Source organism: Ahaetulla prasina, chromosome 1 (assembly GCF_028640845.1).
Source record: "Ahaetulla prasina isolate Xishuangbanna chromosome 1, ASM2864084v1, whole genome shotgun sequence".
Taxonomy (NCBI): domain Eukaryota; kingdom Metazoa; phylum Chordata; class Lepidosauria; order Squamata; family Colubridae; genus Ahaetulla; species Ahaetulla prasina.
Genome location: NC_080539.1, coordinates 52,100,776 through 52,122,909, shown reverse-complemented (window position 1 = coordinate 52,122,909; position 22,134 = coordinate 52,100,776). Strand labels below are relative to the sequence as shown.

The 22,134-nt window shown below is 42.9% G+C and overlaps 1 protein-coding gene across 7 annotated transcripts in view; it reads right to left on the bottom strand.

Annotated features, from left to right (window-relative positions):
* THADA (THADA armadillo repeat containing) overlaps positions 1 to 7,903 on the bottom strand; it is a 121,335-nt gene extending 113,432 nt beyond the window's left edge. For 6 of the 7 annotated variants that reach the window (XR_009152951.1, XM_058165232.1, XM_058165233.1 and 3 more), the window contains exons 1-7: positions 7,809 to 7,903; positions 4,341 to 4,437; positions 3,493 to 3,587; positions 2,419 to 2,549; positions 1,444 to 1,592; positions 1,318 to 1,350; positions 323 to 371 (exon numbers count right to left, since the gene is read on the bottom strand). Coding sequence is in view for 5 of the 7 variants with exons in the window: in XM_058165232.1 (XP_058021215.1) it covers positions 323 to 371; positions 1,318 to 1,350; positions 1,444 to 1,592; positions 2,419 to 2,549; positions 3,493 to 3,587; positions 4,341 to 4,416 (533 nt within the window). In the remaining 2 variants the exon portion in view is untranslated. Of the gene's footprint in view, positions 1 to 322; positions 372 to 1,317; positions 1,351 to 1,443; positions 1,593 to 2,418; positions 2,550 to 3,492; positions 3,588 to 4,340; positions 4,438 to 7,808 lie in introns of those variants that run through there. The other variant, XM_058165234.1, reaches the window with a different exon arrangement.
* Between the last annotated feature and the right edge of the window lie 14,231 nt (positions 7,904 to 22,134).

Sequence of the window (22,134 nt, the reverse complement as noted above, 5' to 3'; positions counted from 1 at the left end):
CAATGGACAGAGATTCATATATGTACATTACAAATACATTTAAATTACTTAATCAATAAGAACACATTACAAATACTGTGAAGCTTTTTTTGTATATTTCATGAACATTATGTTTTACAGTTTCTTAAAATACTTAAAATTAAAAATGATTATATATTGACAAGGTACTTATGTTCTGATTAAAAGTATTGATTTGGCAAATGCTGTTTACCCATAGATCTATTCTAGACAATAAAAGAAAACTTTTGAATATATGAAAACAATTATTTGCTGTTAAAAGAGTAATCAGCCTCCAAATTGTATCCTGAGTACTGGCACTTACCCGTTTTCTTCTTCTATTTTAAGCACAGATTTCAACAGAAATTGAAGAGCTATGGAAATAAAGTTTAAAAAAAACATATAATTGAGAATTGAGCTTTCAATATCCTAATCCTTAACCTTCAACTGTAATAGTCATATTGAACTCATTGCTCAGGTACTGTATATACAGATACTCCTCATTTACCAACTGCAACTGGGTCCTAGAACTCTGTTGCTATGCAGCACAGTCATGGAAAACATCATAGCACTGTGCCAATTTACAAAATCAGTTCCACCTGCAGAGGTTATGCAAATCATCGTAGTTCATTAAGCGTAACATCATGTGATCATGACTTACAACTTCTGCCAGCTTCTCTATTGACTTTGTTTGTCAGAAGCCAGCTGTGAAGCCTGCAAGAGGTGATCACGTGAGTAAGGGATGTTGCAAACACTGTAAATTGGTTGCCAAGTGCCCAAATCACGATCATGTGACTGCAGAGATGCTACAACCACAATTTCAAGAAGCAGTCATAAGTCTCTTTTCTTAGTGCCGTCTTAACTTTGAACAGTTATTGAACAAATGGTTGTTAAGCAAGGACTGCCTGTAGTAGAGCAGTTATACAACATCTGAAGATCTGAAAGACTGCCTGCTACTATGAATCTACCCATTATGAACAGATAAAATCCAATGTTATATAAGCAGACATAGGTCATGCAATAGCATTTCCTCTTATAGGTCTTTTCCTTCCACCCATAATCACACTTGAACCTCCCTACAGAATTTGAGAACTCTAGAACTGGCTGAAGAAACACAGACAGCCAATTTTCAGAACAGAAACCCTTTCAGTCAAGAACCTATCTCTATTTAAAAACTGTAATATCTCAAATTATAGAAAATGCTTTTAATTCTAGACCTACTTAGCAACAGAAAAATGCTTCCTATAGAGACTAGTATGAAACATTTTCATCTCACATTCTTCTCTCATTTCAACCCAAGAAGAGGTACAAAGCATTTACCTTCTTTGAATAGTATAGTCACGCTTGATTTACCTGAAAAATTCAAGTATACATTTTAGCATTTTATACTGAATAGTCAAAAAATATATTTTTTAATGTATAACGTATTTTTAAAAGGAATCATACCTATATGTATAAGTTCCACACAAGAAGCAAGATTATCTATAGTTTTTCTAATGCAGGAGAAGTTTGTATTTGCTAATTCTTCTTTAAGGCAAACAACAAAACTGTCTGTAGCTTCTGCTATAAGCCGTTCTGGAAGGTCATTCAGGCAACTGTAGACAAAAAAAGCATTGCCAAATTAAAATATAAATACTAAAAGGTTTAAGTTAAAAACCATATAAATGGATCTTTTTGAGCACCACAATCTCTTCATCACTATTCTGTTGTATTCGTTTTTGATACGAGGCTTCAAAAGAAATCAAAGGAAAATGGAACATCTACAGAACAAACAGATCTTCAGTTAAACATTTCATTATTTCTGGGAGAAGAGAATGGATTGTAAGAAGAAAGATGCAGCCAATTGCTCACAGCAACATATTTACATCTCTATCTTGCATCTCTGAAATAACATGGTCCATTACACTTTCCCCCAAAAATATAAATATTAGAGGATTTGGAAAGACAATCAGCAATTTATCTGAAGGCAAGCAATTCGCTGGCTAGAGAAGAGTTCCCTAAAGATGGGCTCCAGCATGAGTCCGAAAGCTCGGAAGAGAAAACCTCTGGTCCCAGTGACTGACCCAGATTGGATCCTGCAACATTACCCTAGGACACATATATTTGCCTTCATTCATAATTTTCTGGATATCACAAATTTTTTTAACTAAGGTTTATATTACTATAACATGCATAATATCTCTACCTTTTAAGATATAGTGAGTACAATACATATACCGGTAAATACTGAAAGTAAAGAATAGGATTATAAAGTCAAGAATACTTAGAAAAGAATTGTTTTAAAATTTATATCTCATACAAAATATTTTGTCATACAAAGTCCACTACCATTTGTATCATTCATTTCCTCAATATCCATGTTCCTCTGAAGACCATCAAAGAAACATTAAGCACTTTCTTAGTATAGCATTTGACTAATACCTTGCTAGGACTTTTTTCAAAGGGTTCTTTATATCCAGAGATAAGAACACTATCCCCAAAATATCTAAACAACTTTTAACCATGTTATTACATGAAGACTTGGAGTCGATCTTCTCCAGTAAAGGCACAATCTGCAGATGACAAAAAATAAAAAAAACAATGTAATTTGCATTTTTTTTCAAACAGACTAAAATATACATAGGTGTTTATGTGTTGTGCGTAATCACGTTTATATAAAACAACAAAACACTGAAGTATGGAAATTCCGGGTCACTGTTCTAACCAATCAGCTTATTTTCAGAATATTTATTTCTAATTCCTTCTGCATAAATTTCCATCGGTCTCCCAACCCCTTGGATACCACTGAGCATTCTTAATCTTTACTGAGTATTTCAGGGCAGAAAAAGCTGATTCCGCTCACTTCCTGGCAGCACCAATGTGCATTCCAGATTGAAGACTGAGAAGATTCTACATCTGGGATCAAAAACCAACAGGATGCTTCTATGTCAGGGGTGTCAAATTTGGTTTCTTTGAGGGCCCATCAGGGTTGTGTTTGACCTCGGGGGGAGGCAGGGGGCATGTGGCCAGGATGGGCATGGCCAGCTTGACATCACCCATGTCGGGGGCACCTGTGGCTTGAGTGCTCTGCCAGCAAAACCAGGCTCATGAGCTCTGTTTTTGGCTAGGATGGCCTCCTGAAACCCTCTGCCAGCAAAAACGGAGCTCGGGAGGGCTACAGGCTGGTCTTTGTGGTTTCCAGGGCGGCCCCATGGGCCAAATCTAAGCACCCCACGGGCCTTGAGTTTGACACCCCTGCTCTATGTCATCAGTAAAGTCTACTTATGCAATGCTGGATGTAGCCCTCAAACTAAACAAATACATGATGCATCAGCAAATAAATGTTAAGGAATAACAATCTGATTTTCTCATTTATAGGAAAGATAACGAACACGGCCAAAGTAAAATTTCCATGCACAACTGTGCTCATTTTTATTTGTATATAAATAAGACTATATCGCATGCATTTAACATAATTCCATATTATTCTTTTTACTAGTATAACTAAAATCAAACCTGTTTGATCAAATTAATTTGCTGAATGCCATCTGTCAACTGTGCACACCGCAATAATAGAGAAGCCAGGTTTTGTCCTTCAACATCTGCAAAAGCTGCACGTTTAGAAAGCAAAAATACGTTAATGGTCCAGTATTTAATAGTCCAATAGTCCACATGACAAAAACTATTTCCTACCTCCTCCCTTATACAGGCTGCATTCACACAGTACACCTTTTCATCACCTTATTTTCCTAAACGTTTTCTTGAGAATAAACCCATCTGAACAGTGTAGAATTCAACACAAATCAACTAACTAAATTAATCACTGCTGTTATTGTTCAAGAAGTGGTTAAAAACCACTTAAAAGATAGAAGTGATCCAGAAAACAACACCATAGGTATTGTTGGGCATATATGCCCTTGTGAAAACACTGTTCTGTAAACAACACTTCAATTCAGATAGACCAAAATTGATTGCCCAAATTTTACCCTTAAGAAATAGAACTTAAGTGCAACATAATATTGAGTAAGACTTGTTCCTTACTAATATAAATAGCCCATTCAAAGCTGAATGACCAAATTGCTTCAGAAAATCAGAAAGTCGAAAGGACATTTCAAGCACATCTTTAATACAGAATCATTTTTTTAACATCAAACATTTTGTAATTTCTCTAATTTGCTTTTCACAAAGGAAAAACTTTTTTTCAAATTCAAGTAGAAAAAACAAATAGACATGTAGACATGAAAGGGCTGATATTCTTGTCGGTAATTCAAAATGTACCTCAAGGGAAATTAGTTTTAAAAAATCATTATGGCACTACTAAAATATATCTACAGAGACAAATTAAGCAACTTAATTATACTTACAACGAAGTCTTTCAAGCTGTTGGTATTCAAGAACAAAGCTATCAACCTGAATTTCTTTCTTCTTCTTTAAAACCATTTTGGTAGATTAAAGAATTACCTATTAAAGAATAATATATTTGATATATTAGAATATTGTTATAAATACAAAATTTTAAAATGAGGTCTGTTTAATTCAGACTTGTACTTTGTCTACCTTATTTCTATATACTCTAGAGAAAAAGGATTAGGCAAGATTTTCATTTAGACTTCATTAGCAACTATTTCACCTGAAATACACAAACTCAATCAAGAAAAATCCACAAAAGTGCAGCAGTCAGAAGTTTAAAGCCAACACTCCAGATAGGGATATCAGCATCTTACCTCTGAAACAGTTTCCTAAGAGTAAATCCACCTGAGCAATATAATACAAAACTAATCAATACAGATTACCTAATTTTTAGGTTTAACAAACACTTATTAACAAGTTTCTGCTAGAATGAAAGCCTACACATTATCCTATTTTATTTCTCTATGTACACTGTTATCTGATTTATGCCATAGCATTTCATTTCTACCTTTGGTCTACATTACTATTTCTTCCTGTTTCATAACGTTGAGGCTGTCACTTGTTATAAAGATAGTCCTCATTTAATGGGAATAATTGGAACCAGAGTTTCCATCACTAAGTGAAACAGTTACACAGTGTGACATCACATGACTGCATAGATTAGCAAAGGCAATCCCAGCACTCCCTGCTGCCTATAAACAAACATTAACACTAAACAAAAATTGTTGGTCATTAACTGAGTCCCATATGGTTTACAAGCAGGCTGTCAAGTAGGTGGAGGCTGTCAGATAGAGGAGAGGTATAGTAGCCTACAAGGAATAGCAGCATTGGGAGTGGCTGCTGTTGGGCAGGGAAAAGTGTGAATGGCTTACTGGAGTGTGATTTTCGCTGCTGGCTTCCCCATTGACTTTGCTTGTGGGAAACCAGTAGGGAAGGTCACAAATGGTGGTCACATGACTGCAGAATACTGCAACCATTATTAAATGTGAGCCGAATGCCAGTCATAAGTACCATTCATTCAAAGCAATCACAAGTCGTTGTTATGCAAAGACTACCTTTGCTAGCTGAGAAAGTCCCAAAATGCATGCACAAAATACATGGGTTAGATCTTACAAAAATAATGAAAAAATAATATAATCATGATCACTGTAAAACCAAGGGATAAAAAGAAATTAGTTTCTCATCAAGTAAAACATAAAGCAGGTACCAGAAAGAGTTGCAAAAAAAGTAAATATTATTTCTGTTGTGGCTATTGTGCTTGAAATGCAGCAAACATTAGAATTATTTTGTTATAGCTCCCCAAGGTTATTTATCAAACATTCTTGAATTCACGTGAGCTGAACAAGAAACACAAACTCTACTTGAAACAAATTGGAGCAAGGCTGCTGACCTTAACCAGAAGGTAGCAAGGCACCATGTTGACTTGCACCTGACAACTTCTCTGCATAGATATATGAAATAAAGCTAATCTTAGAAGTAGGATATGACAAGTGAAGAGACAAAAAAGCTTTGAAAATACCTCATGCCATCCTTTGAGAAAGGTAGCTGTTACTATCTGTTTCAATGGTAGCAATTCAGAAAATGATTTTGTGAACAGTTGGCAAGTTCACAGAAAGGCAGTAAAAAGAAAATTAGAAGACTCCAGCCTAACATATTTTGGGTTTACTGGATATAGATATAAATTCTTGTAATTCCATCCCTTCCTTCATAATAAAATTTGCTATTTTGAGAATTTGGTTTGGAAAAATAAATACGTTGAGTTTCAGACAGATGATAAAAGAACCCGACAAACATTCAATATTTGGTTTGTATACTAATGCTAAAGCCTCCCACCAAGACGGTGGAATCAGAATCTCGGCTGCAAATAATAACACAAATACAGGTTGTCCTTGACTTACAATAGTTCATTTAGTGAATTATTGCCGGGTGATTTGAATTTATAGAATAGAATAGAATTCTTTATTGGCCAAGCGTGATTAAACACACAAGGAATTTGTCTTTGGTGTTCTCAGTGTACTTTGCTCTCAGTGTACATTAAAAGACAAGATACATTCGTCAAGAATTGTAAAGTACAACACTTAATGATAGTCATAGGGTACAAATAAGCAATCAAATCATACTAGGAAACAATCAGTATCAATATAAATCGTAAGGATACAAGCAACAAAGTTACAGTCATGCAGTCATAAGTGGGAGGAGATGGATGATAGGAACAATGAAAAGACTAATAGTAATAGTAATGCAGCCTTAGTGAATAGTTTGACAGTGTTGAGGGAATTATTTGTTTAGCAGAGTGATGGCGTTCAGGGAAAAACTGTTCTTGTGTCTAATTGTTTTGGTGTGCAGTGCTCTATAGCAGGGGTCTGCAAACTTGACTCTTTTAAGACTTGTGGACTTCAACTCCCAGCGTTCCTCAGCCAGCAAAACTGGCTGAGGAACTCTGGCAGTTGAAGTCCACAAGTCTTAAAAGAGCCAAGTTTGCAGACCCCTGCTCTATAGCATCATATTCAAAGCAGCTTGGAGTTCTCTCACCACTTCTTTGCTTATTCTGAGCCACATTTCTTTTCTACTCCTCCCCCCACCCCCAATGGCACCGTTTCTGACAAGTTGGGCCACTTTTTCCCTTTGCAAAAAAGCCAGATGCAAAGTAGGAATTAAGCAGTTCAGCTATTTTCCAATGGTTTCATACGTATCTTAAAAGCGCTTGATATTTCTGGCACTCAGTACAAGACAAAAACTTGTTCTAAACCTTAAGTCTTCCTGATCCCATTCTTACAGATTTGAGATATGATTGTGGGCAGGTTGCGTGTTAGAAGCCCCTTTTTCCACTTGGAAAAACTTTTTGTTTCTTAACACTAGAGCAGGGGTCTGCAAACTTGGCTCTTTTAAGACTTGTGGACTTCAACTCCCAGCTTTGCTGGCTGAGGAACTCTGGGAGTTGAAGTCCACAAGTCTTAAAAGAGCCAAGTTTGCAGACCCCTGCTCTAGTGTATCAGAAACCTCATCGTTGCTTTTGAAAGTAAAATACTTTGCTTTGGTTTGTGCGCGCTATATTATCCCGAAAAGGACAGCGCTGATTTACACACCGTGGCTCAAAATCTGCCTGCATTTCTTTCTCTTTTTTTGTTGAGGATGTTATTGGCTTCAGGCTACACCAAAGATGTCCCGCCGCTACAGATCTTAACGGTGAAAGAGCTCCGCATCCCGTCGTACACGTGACAACGCCAAAGGGAAAGGTTACGTTCAGGCGATCTGTGCAGTCTGCAAACTGATCCACAGCTCGAGAACCTCACACGCTTCACCGGGAGGAGCTACTTCGCGGCACACTCGCTGAGACCCCAAAACCGATATAAAGGAAAGAGGTGTTTTTGCGCACACCGCGTTTTTTTTGCTTACGCTCAGCAAGCGCTCCCAGCACTTACCCTACAAAGAGGCCTTGCCAGGACCTTCTTCCCCTTCTCTCTCCCCCTCTATCTATACAGGCGGCTTCTAACTCCGCCTCTCCGCCGAAAAGGGCGGAGCATGGGCGCGGTTGAAGAACGGCCCAGCCCACCCGGCTACGTCTTTTCCTTGAGACGAGAGAAAGGGCGAGGTTGAACGCCGCACGAGCCACGCGACTCTTCTGTTTAGGCTCGTCCAGCCTCCACGGCTCTCTGACGGCTTCACCCGCCAATCAGGAAACAGAGCGAGCGAGAGAGAGAGAGAGAGAGAGAGCGCGGCTCTCGCGGTAGGGTTTCGAAAGAAGGGGTGGGATTTGGCGGCCGCTCTGCTGTCGGAGGTTGTTTTGTTGGGGTCCAGCGCTTGCCTATCACACCACCACCACCACCATAAATCTCAGTGGGATTTAGGATTCAGTGCTAGAATATTTTTTATATATTTTTTTTTATTTTTTAACAACAAACAAACAAAAAACTCATCAAACCAGTTACAATGTGCTGGTGGGGTGTTTACATATCTTCTTGTGCAATCTCAAAATAGACATCTCTTTTGTATATATATCTTATATTATCTAGGTCTCTTATTCAATCTAAATCTTTTCTAACATATCTTTCCTTCTAACCAGTAATAAAATAAGTCCCATAGTTTATAATATTGCTGATCCTCTTGTTCTCTCATTTCAAATGTCAATTTAGTCATCTCTGCACATTCCATCATCTTCCTAATAATTTCATCTTGCGAAGGTAATTTCTCGTTTTTCCAATTTTTAGCAAACATAATCCTGGCTGCAGTGCTAGAATATTGAGGGATCCTTGATCTTGTCTGAGCATGGTAGTTTTCTCACAAGACTGTTGATGATCCACACTAGGTGACATCGTTAGTACGAAGTCATGGATGATGTTACCTCTTTTGGGTATTGAACCATCTGCAAGAAAATGTCTATGGAGATTCTCAGCCATCCAGGTTATGGTTGTTCCAAAAGTGCTCTTTCAAGAGGCAGGTGGACTTTATGATTTTTCTTTGAAGATGTTTCGCTTCTCATCCAAGAATTTTCTTCAGCTATGCCTGGGTGGTGGAGCTATACTCCTTGTAGACAACTGGTCATTTGCATCCTTTTAATGACTTAAAAAAAACGCATGCAAAAAAATGCAAATGACCAGCTGCCTGCAAGGTGTACCATAAATTCTTAATTGCCCACCATCCAGGCATAGCTGAAGAAGCTTCTTGAAGAACACAATTCTAGGCTGCGTAAACAGAGGGATAGAATCAAGATCATGTGAAGCAGTGGTGAAATCCAGTTTTTTTTACTACCAGTTCAGTGGACGTGGCTTGGTGGGCATGGCAGGGGAAGGATACTGCAAAATCCCCATTCCCTCCCCACTCCTGGGGGAAGGATATTGCAAAATCTTCATTCCCATCACACTCTGGGGCCAGCCAGAGGTAGTATTTGCCAGTTCGCCAAACTACTCAAAATTTCCACTACTGGTTCTCCAGAACCTGTCAGAACCTGCTGGATTTCACCCCTAATGTGAAGTGTTACTATCACTTTATAATGCCTTAGTAAGGCCACACTTGGAATACTGCATCCAGTTTTGGTCGTCACAATGTAAAAAATGTTGAGACTCTAGAAAGAGTGCAGAGAAGAGCAACGAGATCATTATGGGACTGGAGGCTAAAACATGAAGAATGGTTGCAGGAACTGGGTATGTCTGGTTTAATGAAAAGAAGGACTAGGGGAGACATAATAGCAATGTTCCAATATCTCGGGGGCTGCCACAAAGAAGAGTCAGTCAAACTGTTCTCCAAAGCACCTGAACAAGAAGCAATGAGAACAAGAACCCTAGTGATCACAGAAAAAAAAGTGCAGGACCTATTTCACAGACAAAAGCCAGGAAAAGCTCCAGGCCCAGACAAGATAACTCCTTCTTGCTTAAAAGTCTGTGCTGACCAATTGGCCCCCATCTTCACCCATATTTTCAATAAATCACTAGAGATGTGTTATGTTCCTTCTTGCTTCAAACGCTCTACCATCATCCCAGTGCCGAAGAAGCCCACCATCAAGGAACTGAATGACTACAGACCAGTTGCTCTAACATCTGTAGTCATGAAAACCTTTGAAAGGCTAGTGCTTTCCTACTTGAAAACCATCACGGATCCGCTGTTAGACCCTTTGCAATTTGCATACCGAGCAAATAGATCAACAGATGATGCTGTTAATATGGCTCTGCACTACATTCTACAACATCTTGAGTCTCCAAAGACCTATGCAAGGGTCCTTTTTGTAGACTTTAGTTCAGCATTCAATACCATCATTCCAGACATTCTTCTAACTAAGCTAAACCAGCTACAGGTACCGGAACAGACTTGTAAGTGGATCACAAGCTTCCTAACAAACAGGAAGCAGCAGGTGAAGCTAAGCAAGATCACATCAAATACCTGTACAATTAGTACAGGGGCCCCCCCAAGGCTGTGTGCTCTCCCCACTTCTCTTCTCTCTGTATACCAATGATTGCATCTCCAACGATCCATCTGTTAAGCTACTGAAGTTCGCAGATGACACAACAGTGATTGGTCTCATTCGAGACAATGACGAATCCGCATATAGACGAGAGGTCGAACGACTAGCCTTGTGGTGCAACCAAAACAATCTGGAACTGAACACACTCAAAACCGTAGAAATGGTGGTAGACTTTAGGAGAAACCCTTCCATACTTCCACCTCTCACAATACTAGACAACACAGTATCAAACTGCCCAAGGAGCTGCTGATTCAGTTCTACAGAGGAATTATTGAGTCTGTCATTTGCACCTCTATAACTGTCTGGTTCGGTTCTGCAACCCAACAAGAAAAACACAGACTTCAGAGGATAATTAGAACTGCAGAAAAAATAATTGCTACCAACCTGCCTTCCATTGAGGACCTGTATACTGCACGAATCAAGAAGAGGGCCGTGAAAATATTTACAGACTCCTCGCATCCAGGACATAAACTGTTTCAACTCCTACCCTCAAAACGACGCTATAGAGCACTGCACACCAGAACAACTAGACACAAGAACAGTTTTTTCCCGAAGGCCATCACTCTGCTAAACAAATAATTCCATCAACACTGTCAAACTATTTACTGAATCTGCACTACTATTAATCTTCTCATAGTTCCCATCACCAATCTCTTTCCATTTATGACTGTATGACTATAACTTGTCGCTGGCAATCCTTATGATTTATATTGATATATTGACCATCAATTGTGTTGTAAATGTTGTACCTTGATGAACGTATCTTTTTTTTTTAATGTACACTGAGAGCATATGCACCAAGACAAATTCCTTGTGTGTCCAATCACACTTGGCCAATAAAAATTCTATTCTATTCTATTCTATTCAATAGGTGAAACTAATCAACGAGAGAGGCAACTTAGAACTAAGGAGAAATTTCCTGACGGAACAATTAATGAGTGGAACAACTTACCTCCAGAAGTTGTGAATGCTTTTAACACTGGATGGTTTTAAGAAGATGTTGGATAACCATTTGTCTGAAGTGATGTAGGGTTTCCTGCCTATGCAGGGAGTTGGACTAGAAGACCTCCAAGGTTTCTTCCAACTCTGTTGTTCTATTCTATTCTTTGAAACTTCTTCAAAGAAAAGAAAAGTCCAGCTGCCTCTTGAAAAAGCACCTTTGGGACGATCGGCAAAAAAACAGCCAAGCTCAGAGAGCACCAAGGACCCCTCATTTCAACCCTGAGCTACAAATATTCTCTTTTATTAGTATAATATTAATGCTGTGATTAAGACTATTAAGTTTTTCATGTTTTATTTTATTTATATAACATATAAAAATTCAACTCCCATCAAATAGAGTGTGATGTGGGTACAGTTGTTTTTAAACAGTTATAATTCACATATTTGTTATAGTATTCTTCACAATATTGATAATATAATATAACAATAACACTTAACATTATCTTCTTTAACAATTCTCCACTTTAACATTTCCTCTTTTTATGTTTCCTCTTTTCTAATTTCTGTTTCTATTTTCTAGCCATTGGTAAAATACGTCCCATATCAAAAAATATTCAGTTTCTTCTTTATTCTTAATAGTAAGCATTAATGTATCCGTTTCTGCACATTCTAGTATTTTATTAATTACATTTTCATCCGATGGAATCTCATCCTTTTTCTATTGCTGGGCAAATAAAATTCTGGCTGCAGTTAGTATATGTAAAACCAGATATATAATCCTTTTATCATATTTTTCCAGTAGGATGCCCAACAAAAATGTCTCTGGTTTCAAGTGTATATGCTGCTTTATCATTTTTTCCAACCAAGTATGTATTTTTGTCCAATATTTTTTTGCTTTTGGGCATGTCCACCACATATGGTAATATGAACCAGATGATTGATTACACTTCCAGCATTTAACGGATCTATCTTTATACATTTTTGCCAGTCTTGCCAGTGCAAAATACCATCTATAAAACATTTTATACAAATTTTCTTTATATGCAGTTACATAGTCAATTTAATATTTCTATCCCATAGTTTCTGCCATTTATCTAATTCTACTGCATAGCCAAAGTTTTTAGCCCAAGCAATCATTGTCTCCTTTACCTGCTCATTTTCAAGTTTAATACTTAATAAATACCAATATAATTTCTTTATTGGTTTTTCGTCTGTTCCAGTTAATATCTTGTCTAGTTCTGTTAACAGAACTGAGAATATTAATTCTGTGATTGCTGGAAGGCCGTTGAGTTTGTAACAAACCTCAGATCAGATCCTGCACTTAATATAGTAAGATCTTCTGTAAGTACTATAAGTCCAGAGAGACTTGTATTCAATTAATCTTGGTATTCTCAATAAGATTCTTGTAACCCCCTTTGTTCTCTTGTATCTAATAGATATTAGGGCTCCCTTTTAATGAGGTGTATTTTGTTTTTCATTTTAGCCATCCATTACTTTAAGATTTTAAGCCAACTTATTTACAACTTAGTTAAGGTATTGATGCTTAATTAAGATGCAAGAAGTATTGCTAAAATGGAACAGAACCAAGCCACACAACTCTTCAAATGCCTATGTCAAGTGTTCTTTATTTACCATTATTCAAATGTCACAGTAATAGTTTGTATTTTTGCATTATTCTGGTCTTGCCTTAGGCATAAAAGACTTTGAACCAGTCACTATCTTTCAGCCCAAATCATTGTGTTTATGGGGAAATTAGAAGTATAAGGTATGTTTGCTGCCTTGAGTTATTTATAAAAACAATAAAGGTAGGATTTAAGAAACCTTAAAAAATGATGTGAGAGAAAAACAATCTTTTCAACATTCTCATTCAAAAGATTCATTTCTTGTTTTATTACAACCTATAGACAAGTTAATAAATGTTTATAAATTTTTCAAGGTAAATTTTACAATTCAACTCCTAAAATAGCATTCTGATTTCTGGTTTAAACAGAGCATTTTAAGACCATTTAATCAAAACTAAATAGGTGCACTTTGTAAGATTATTCATTTTATTATGTGTTTCGGGGGATGTTCATTTTTAATATACATTGAAATCCATTGAGATACTCACTTTTTCAAAGTAGAAAAAACACTTTATAAAAAAAACTTGCACGAAATGAGTATTTTTTATAATTAATTTTATGATTTCAGGATTTCTCCACTGTGTGGCGCCAAAGTACTATATTAAGCAATTAAACTGCCAAAATTGATAATTTCTTTTGAGTTTTTGTGTGTCATTTATTTACTTATCTTTTTGTCAAATATCCAAAATACCACATTATGAGAAGTCAAGTTGAGAACAATTGTTTCACTCTCTATTAATCTGTGTAATTTCAATATGTCATTATACATACAGAGGTGAAATGTAAAATTTGTTACTATCAGTTCTGTGGGCGTGGCTTGGTGGGGGGGGTAATGTGACTGGGTCGGCGTGGCCAACTTTTTTGTTTTTGTTGTTTACTTTTAATAGAATTTTTTCTACAACCTCTTCAGCTGAAGAGCTTGTAGAAAACATGCTTTTAAAGGGTTCTGATGATCAGGCAACTCAGCTGGGATCTCCAGAGGGAAAAAAGCTTTTAAAGGGTTCTGACGATCTGGGAGAGATTTTTGCTACTGGTTCTCCAAACCATCCATTGCCATTGCTATTGGATCAGGCGATCCGGTCCGAACCGGGGGCATTTCATCCCTGATAACAAGCACTTTATTAATAAATTCTTAGTATAAGTAAATGGCAGATTAGGGGCAATAGATTTGTATAGCACTTAAAATCTTCAGGAACTGAATACATTTTTTGAAAAAATAACCCAGCTATTTTGATATCCAGTTGCAATTCTTGGATGATCATTTTCATTAGTGTTTGATCTGTGTGTTTTAATTAATATTTTAATGTTTTAATTATGAGGTATTATAATGAGTATTTATACTCATGTTTTGTTATCTACCACTCAAAATCTTTGGATAGGGTGATACAAAAATCATTCTAAATAATTTAATTACATAATAATAATGTAATCCTTCGTGATTCTGTAGAATTTTAATTTTCCACTTTAAGGTAGCCTTTCTATAGCTTTTTTTTTAAATAAAGGAAAACAAACAGCAATTGTAGAATTGCAGAAATCCTCTCTTTACCCCCATTATGTTCAGATAATATATCAGTCAATGTTACTTTACTGCATGATAAATAAATGTACATGATAATGAGGGTTGATCTCATGAATGGCTGCCATCTTGACTTTTTAATTGCTTTCCCTGGGCACCTATTGAAAAGCAAGATAAAATATTTTAAATATTTAATTATTTGCTTGAATTGGTTTGCAGCAGCAGTTTAAAGGCATAATTGGGAATCATGTGTATTCAGGTTTTTCTACATTCTGTCCTTCATGAACAATTGTCCAATGTGATACAAATAGGAAAAGATACAATTAAATGTTATTTGTGAAAAAAATGCCCTAAAAGCTCTTTTGAATTCCCCAAGCCTATGGTATTTATTTAATCACAATAGCAACAAATGTATATTCAATTTTAAAACTGTTATCTTCAGGCATCCGCACAATCAATTTGAGCCTTTCACACTATTTATTGCACATATTAATGCTTGCAACGTAGAAGTCAAAGTGGAAGATAATTTGTTCTTTGTATATAGATTTTACAATTGGATTACAGAAGGTGGCAGTACAAAACATTCTTTAATCTGTTATGTATAAACACTATGCTTTCTATCTCATAACAACATTCACAAGGGACTTATTTACAGAATTGTCTATTTATTATTGATTATCTTCACAGAACATTCTAATTTTGGTTAACAGAACAAGCTGGGTAACTTTCTCACAAGTTAAAAGGAGGAAAATGAAAATGAGAAAATGAGAATAAATGAAATGAATGCACATCTAGCTTTATAAGCTCAAAATGTATAACTAGCAAAATCAGCCCATCCCCCTTCCTATATGGAGAATCAGACTAGTCTTCCAAGAGATAAAACAAGACTTCTTTAAAAAAGAGAGAGATTGTAAAATGCTTTTGCTACATACTAAGTAAACATACTAAGACATACTAAGTAAACATACATACTAAGATCTACTGAGCATGTCCAAGATGGCGCCGCCCTGCTGATCGGGGGAGCGGCGGTGGGCCTTTTCGGGCCTTGTCCGGTTCTGGGGGGGGGCCTTGGTGACATCTTGGGCCCCCGCCCTGATGGAAGAACATCCAGTCACCCGGAGGAGGGGTGACTTGGCGCAGGCGACTGGGGCGTTGGGAGGAGCCGGGCGTCCTGCTGCAGCGGTGATCATGGCGGCTTGCCGGGCGGCTTGCCGGGCGGCGCGGCGGCGGCGGCGGCGGCGGCGGCGGCGGCGGCGGCGGCGGCGGCGGCGGCGGCGGCGGCGGCGGCGGCGGCGGCGGCGGCGGCGGCGGCGGCGGCGGCGGCGGCGGCGGCGGCGGCGGCGGCGGCGGCGGCGGCGGCGGCGGCGGCGGCGGCGGCGGCGGCGGCGGCGGCGGCGGCGGCGGCGGCGGCGGCGGCGGCGGCGGCGGCGGCGGCGGCGGCGGCGGCGGCGGCGGGGCCTCTGACACCTTGGGCCCCTTAGATCCCGCCCTGATGGAGGAGGCTTCAGTCGTGGAGGAAGATGGATGACGGCGACTGGGGCGAGGGAGGAGCCCGGAGGAGTTGCGCCCAGTGGAGATCTGGAGGGCCTACCGGGCCCCTGTCAGCCTTGTTGGCTTTCTGGCGGCGGCGGCGGCGGCGGCGGCGGCGGCGGCGGCGGCGGCGGCGGCGGCGGCGGCGGCGGCGGCGGCGGCGGCGGCGGCGGCGGCGGCGGCGGCGGCGGCGGCGGCGGCGGCGGCGGCGGCGGCGGCGGCGGCGGCGGCGGCGGCGGCGGCGGCGGCGGCGGCGGCGGCGGCGGGCGGCCTGTTTAACATCTCAAAATGTATAACTAGCAGAATCAGCCCATCCCCCTTCCTATATGGAGAATCAGACTAGTCTTCTAAGAAATAAAACAAGACTTTTTAAAAAAAGAGAGAGATTGTAAAATGCTTTTGCTACATACTAAGTAAACAACTCTCACAAAGATTTGAGGAAGTCTGCCTGAGAAGATATATAACTGAGAATGTTTTGAGTCCTGCCAGCTAGCAGGGGAACTTTATTCTGAACACTGATTCATGGTTTAGTGGTGTCTAACTAGTGGTGTCTAACTAGTGGTGTCTAACTAGTGGTGTCTAACTAGTGGTGTCTAACTAGTGGTGTCTTATTCAGCAAGCCATGATTGAATTAGACAATGTAATCACAGCCAGTATTAGAATCAGTACAAAATGCAACATTTTAAAAGGGGCAAGTATGAAGGGGTTATCAGGGTTTGGCGGGGTGGGGGTGGGGGGGAGGAATTGGCCTCTTGGCTACTTCTGAGAAAAACTGAGGAGTGAGCCTGGTACCTGAAGTGTCCCAAGATGACAGGAGGGGAGTCTCTGTAGCCCCACATAAGTAGCATAGGGATCCCTTTTGTGCAGAAGGGCCCTTATCTGAGCAGTAACATTTTGATGAAGAGTAAGACCAGCCTCTGAACCTGGACAGAGATCCCTTGCCTTCTCAATCTGCCCAATCATGCCACCTTTGTCGGATGGCTTTCCTTACAGTTAAGCAGTTTTTTTATTGTGGAGTCCTTGATGCTGTCGAGTTTTGTATGGGATTTTTTTTTTTTTTTGCAGACATTTTTTAGAATAGAATAGAATTTTATTGGCCAAGTGTGATTGGACACACAAGGAATTTGTCTTGGTGCATATGCTCTCAGTGTACATAAAAGAAAAGATACGTTCATCAAGGTAGTGAAATCATCATTTCACTACCCATCAAGTGAATATAGGGTTTGTTCCCTGTAAGCTTCATTGATGACATTACGTAGTTGGGTAATGAAATGTCTGCAAACAAAAAGGCAAACTCAGAGCGCATCAAGGGCTCCACCACTCAATCCTTGAGCTACAAATACTCCGTTCTGTTGGAGATGTTTTACTGACAGCACAGTCCCCAATGTAACATGTTTGTATGTTTCTAGCAAATGAGACTTTTCAGTTTTTCAGCTTTTTCTATCAGTTGTTAATAACTGGTTTTGATGGTTATAATTAATTGTTTTACAGTTGTTTGGCGTGTCTGTATTGATCGATGTTATTTGTTCTTTATTCTATACGCATGTTATTCTTGTTTAATTGGCAGCTTGCTAAACAATCTATGATTGGCACTTCCCTCGTTCCCATGTTTTGAGCTGAGTTTTCTGAAAACCTGAAAGCTTTTGCTCTTTCGGAAATGAAGACCAAGGACCGACGGACCTTAGGTTTAATTTGACACCTCCACATCTATGTAAATCGACTTACAATGGGCTTTTTAAGCAGGCTGCTTTTGCATAGTACAGTGCTTTTTCAGCCAGGAGCATCCAATTCTGCCTCTACGATTTCAACATACTGGGAGGCCCGATGTTATTCTTGTTTAATTGGCAGCTTGCTAAACAATCTATGATTGGCACTTCCCTCGTTCCCATGTTTTGAGCTGAGATTTCTGAAAACGTGAAAGCTTTTGCTCTTTCGGAAATGAAGACCAAGGACCGACGGACCTTAGGTTTAATTTGACACCTCCACATCTATGTAAATCGACTTACAATGGGCTTTTTAAGCAGGCTGCTTTTGCATAGTACAGTGCTTTTTCAGCCAGGAGCATCCAATTCTGCCTCTACGATTTCAACATACTGGGAGGCCCGATGTTATTCTTGCCCCACAACTTTAATTTCACTCACTTCTCTGGGCTATGGATGAAAAGCCCCCCGCCCTCCCCGAATATACACACACCGTGCCTACAAGCCTAAACGCCACCCCCACCGCGGAGAGGCCGGAGTGGACTGCAAGTCCCGCCTAAGCGGCTGTTTGAATGGCCAGGGGAACTGCCGCTCAGCCCGGGCCCCTAGCCGCCTGTCCTGCCGAGCGAGGAGATGGTGCCGCCGAAGCCTTTAGCGCAGAGCGGGCTGCCCGGGAGAGGCACTGAGATCTTGGGGAGCGGGGAGCGGGCCCGTCAGTGGAGTCATTGAAGAGCCGGAAACTTCATGACGACGTCCGCAGGTGTGCCTTAAGTTCGGGTGGGGTGGGGTGGGGTGGGGTGGGGTGGGGTGGGGTGGGGTGGGGTGGGGTGGGGTGGGGTGGGGTGGGGTGGGGTGGGGTGGGGTGGGGTGGGGTGGGGTGGGGTGGGGTGGGGTGGGGTGGGGTGGGGTGGGGTGGGGTGGGGTGGGGTGGGGTGGGGTGGGGTGGGGTGGGGTGGGGTGGGGTGGGGTGGGGTGGGGTGGGGTGGGGTGGGGTGGGGTGGGGTGGGGTGGGGTGGGGTGGGGTGGGGTGGGGTGGGGTGGGGTGGGGTGGGGTGGGGTGGGGTGGGGTGGGGTGGGGTGGGGTGGGGTGGGGTGGGGTGGGGTGGGGTGGGGTGGGGTGGGGTGGGGTGGGGTGGGGTGGGGTGGGGTGGGGTGGGGTGGGGTGGGGTGGGGTGGGGTGGGGTGGGGTGGGGTGGGGTGGGGTGGGGTGGGGTGGGGTGGGGTGGGGTGGGGTGGGGTGGGGTGGGGTGGGGTGGGGTGGGGTGGGGTGGGGTGGGGTGGGGTGGGGTGGGGTGGGGTGGGGTGGGGTGGGGTGGGGTGGGGTGGGGTGGGGTGGGGTGGGGTGGGGTGGGGTGGGGTGGGGTGGGGTGGGGTGGGGTGGGGTGGGGTGGGGTGGGGTGGGGTGGGGTGGGGTGGGGTGGGGTGGGGTGGGGTGGGGTGGGGTGGGGTGGGGTGGGGTGGGGTGGGGTGGGGTGGGGGTGGCGGTTGTTATTAAAGAGAGTCTAGAGCCGAGGAGACCACTGTACCTCAGATTGCGGTGTGAATCCCTCTTTGTGAGGTGGGGTCATAGGTGTCAGATGGGCTTGCTGGTCACGTACCTGGCTCCTTGCTGCGTGACAGCCGCCCTGCCCGAGCTCCTGGAGGTGCTGGCTGGGGTGGCAGTTGAGACCCCAGACTTTTAGTCATGGGGACTTTAACTGCCATCTTCCGGCTCGTCATCGACGGCAGCTCGGGAGTTCATGGCTTCCATGACGGCCTTGGACCTGACCCAAGTAGTTGATGGCCCTACTCACATTGGGGTGGCACTCTGGACCTGATTTTCTCTCTGGTCAGTGGTTGAGAGATCTGGACTTAAAGGAAATAGTCACTGAACCTTTGTCATGGTCAGATCACTCTCTTCTTCGCCTGGACTTTCTGACCGCCATTCACCACCGCAGGGAGACGGAGCCGATCGTTGGTTCCGTCCCAGGCGCCTGATGGACCCGGATGGGTTCGGACGAGCTTGGGCCATTTCCTGAGGTCTGGCTCACGGCTCGGCTGAGGAACTTGTTGCGGCCTGGGAACGGGCCGCGGCGGGGCCTTAGACCGTGTCGTGCCTTTGCGGCCTCTGACCCGCGCAGGTCCCAACCGGCTCCTTGGTTCTCCGAGGAGCTGAGAGGATGAAGCGCCGGAGAAGACGCCTAGAGAGTTCCTGGAGGTCTAGCCGTTCGAAGCTGATCGGACACTAGTGAAGTCCTATACTAGGACTTACCTAGTGGCATTGAGGAAGCGAGGCGTAGCTCGCCTCCTCCCTCATTGCATCGGCAGATAACCGCCCAGCCGCCCTGTTTGGGTGACTCGCTCCCTCCTACACCAGGGGCGGGATGACCCGTTGCAGGGACGTGCTGAGAGTTTAACGGTTATCTATACGATAAAATCGCTCAGCTTCGGGATGGTCTGGACCAAGATTGCGTGACGCGGGTGAGATGCTCGAGGTGGTCTTGGCGATATTGTTTGGGATGAGTTTGACCCTGTGGCTCCCGAGGACATGGACAGGTTGTTGGGTAGGCTGAATGCCACCACGTGTTTACTGGACCCGTGCCCCTCCTGGCTGGTGCTGGCCACTCAGGAGGTGACACGAGGCTGGCTCCAGGTGATTACGATCGCTTCTTTGGTGGAGGGCGTCTTCCCGGCCGCCTTGAAAGAGGCGGTGGTGAGGCCCCTCCTTAAGAAGCCTTCCTGACCCGGCTGTTTTAGGTAATTATCGTCCGGTCTCCAACCTTCGCTTTGCCGCGAAGGTTGTAGAGAGTATGGTGGCATATCAGTTTCCCTTACACCTGGATGAAACTGTCTATCTAGACCCGTTCCAGTCCGGTTTCCGGCCCGGTTACAGCACGGAGACGGCTTTGGTCGCGTTGGTGGATGATCTCTGGAGGGCCAGGGATAGGGGTTGTTCCTCTGCCCTGGTCCTATTAGACCTCTCAGCGGCTTTCGATACCATCGACCATGGTATCCTGCTGCGCCGGTTGGAGGGATTGGGAGTGGGAGGCACCGTTTATCGGTGGTTCTCCTCCTATCTCTCCGACCGGTCGCAGTCGGTGTTGACAGGGGGGCAGAGATCGGCCCCAGGCGCCTCACTTGTGGGGTGCCGCGGGGTCGATCCTCTCGCCTACTGTTTTAACATCTACATGAAGCCGCTGGGTGAGATCATCAGTGGTTTCGTGTGAAGTACCAGCTGTATGCGGATGACACCCAGCTGTATTTTTCACACCGGACCACCCCAACGAAGCTATCAAGTGCTGTCCCGGTGTCTGGAGGCCGACGGGTCTGGATGGGGAGAAACAGGCTCAAGCTCAATCCCGCCAAGACAGAGTGGCTGTGGATGCGGCATCCCGGTACAGTCAGCTAAATCCGCGGCTGACCATCGGTGGCGAGTCAGTGGCCCCGATGGAGAGGGTTCGCAACAGGCGTCCTCCTGGATGAGCGGCTGTCTCTAGAAGATCATTTGACGGCCGTCTCCAGGAGAGCGTTCTACCAGGTTCGCCTGGTACGCCAGTTGCGTCCCTTTCTGGACCGGGATGCCCTATGCACGGTCACTCACGCACTCGTGACGTCTCGCCTGGATTACTGCAATGCTCTCTACATGGGGCTCCCCTTGAAGGGCATCCGGAGGCTGCAGTTAGGCCAGAATGCAGCTGCGCGGGTGATAGCTGGAGCCCCTCGTGGCTCCCGTGATGACACCCATCCTGCGCAGACTGCACTGGCTACCTGTGGCCTTCGGTGCGCCTAAGGTTTTGGTGACCCCCTTCAAAGCGCTCCATGGCATTGGGCCGGGTTATTTACGGGACCGCCTACTGCTACCGAATACCTCTCACCGACCCGTGCGCTCTCATAGAGAGGGTCTCCTCAGGGTGCCGTCAGCGAGGCAATGTCGTCTGGCGACGCCCAGGGGAAGGGCCTTCTCTGTGGGGGCTCCCACCCTCTGGAACGAACTACCCCCCGGACTTCGTCAGCTTAAAACATACCTATTTAATTGTGCAGGACTGAGCTAGATTTTAAATTTATGGGTTTTAATTGGGTTTTATTTTTATATTTTAATTAACGGGCTTATAGAATAAGTTTTTTAATTGTTTTTATATTGTATTTATGTGTTTATGTGTTTTTTAAGTGCCTGTAAACCGCCCTGAGTCCTTCGGGAGATAGGGCGGTATATAAATATGATTAAATAAATAAATAATAAATAAATAAACTCTCACAAAGATTTGAGGAAGTCTGCCTGAGAAGATATATAACTGAGAATGTTTTGAGTCCTGCCAGCTAGCAGGGGAACTTTATTCTGAACACTGATTCATGGTTTAGTGGTGTCTAACTAGTGATGTCTTATTCAGCAAGCCATGATTGAATTAGACAATGTAATCACAGCCAGTATTAGAATCAGTACAAAAATGCAACATTTTAAAAGGGGCAAGTATGAAGGGGTTATCAGGGTTTAGCGGGGGTGGG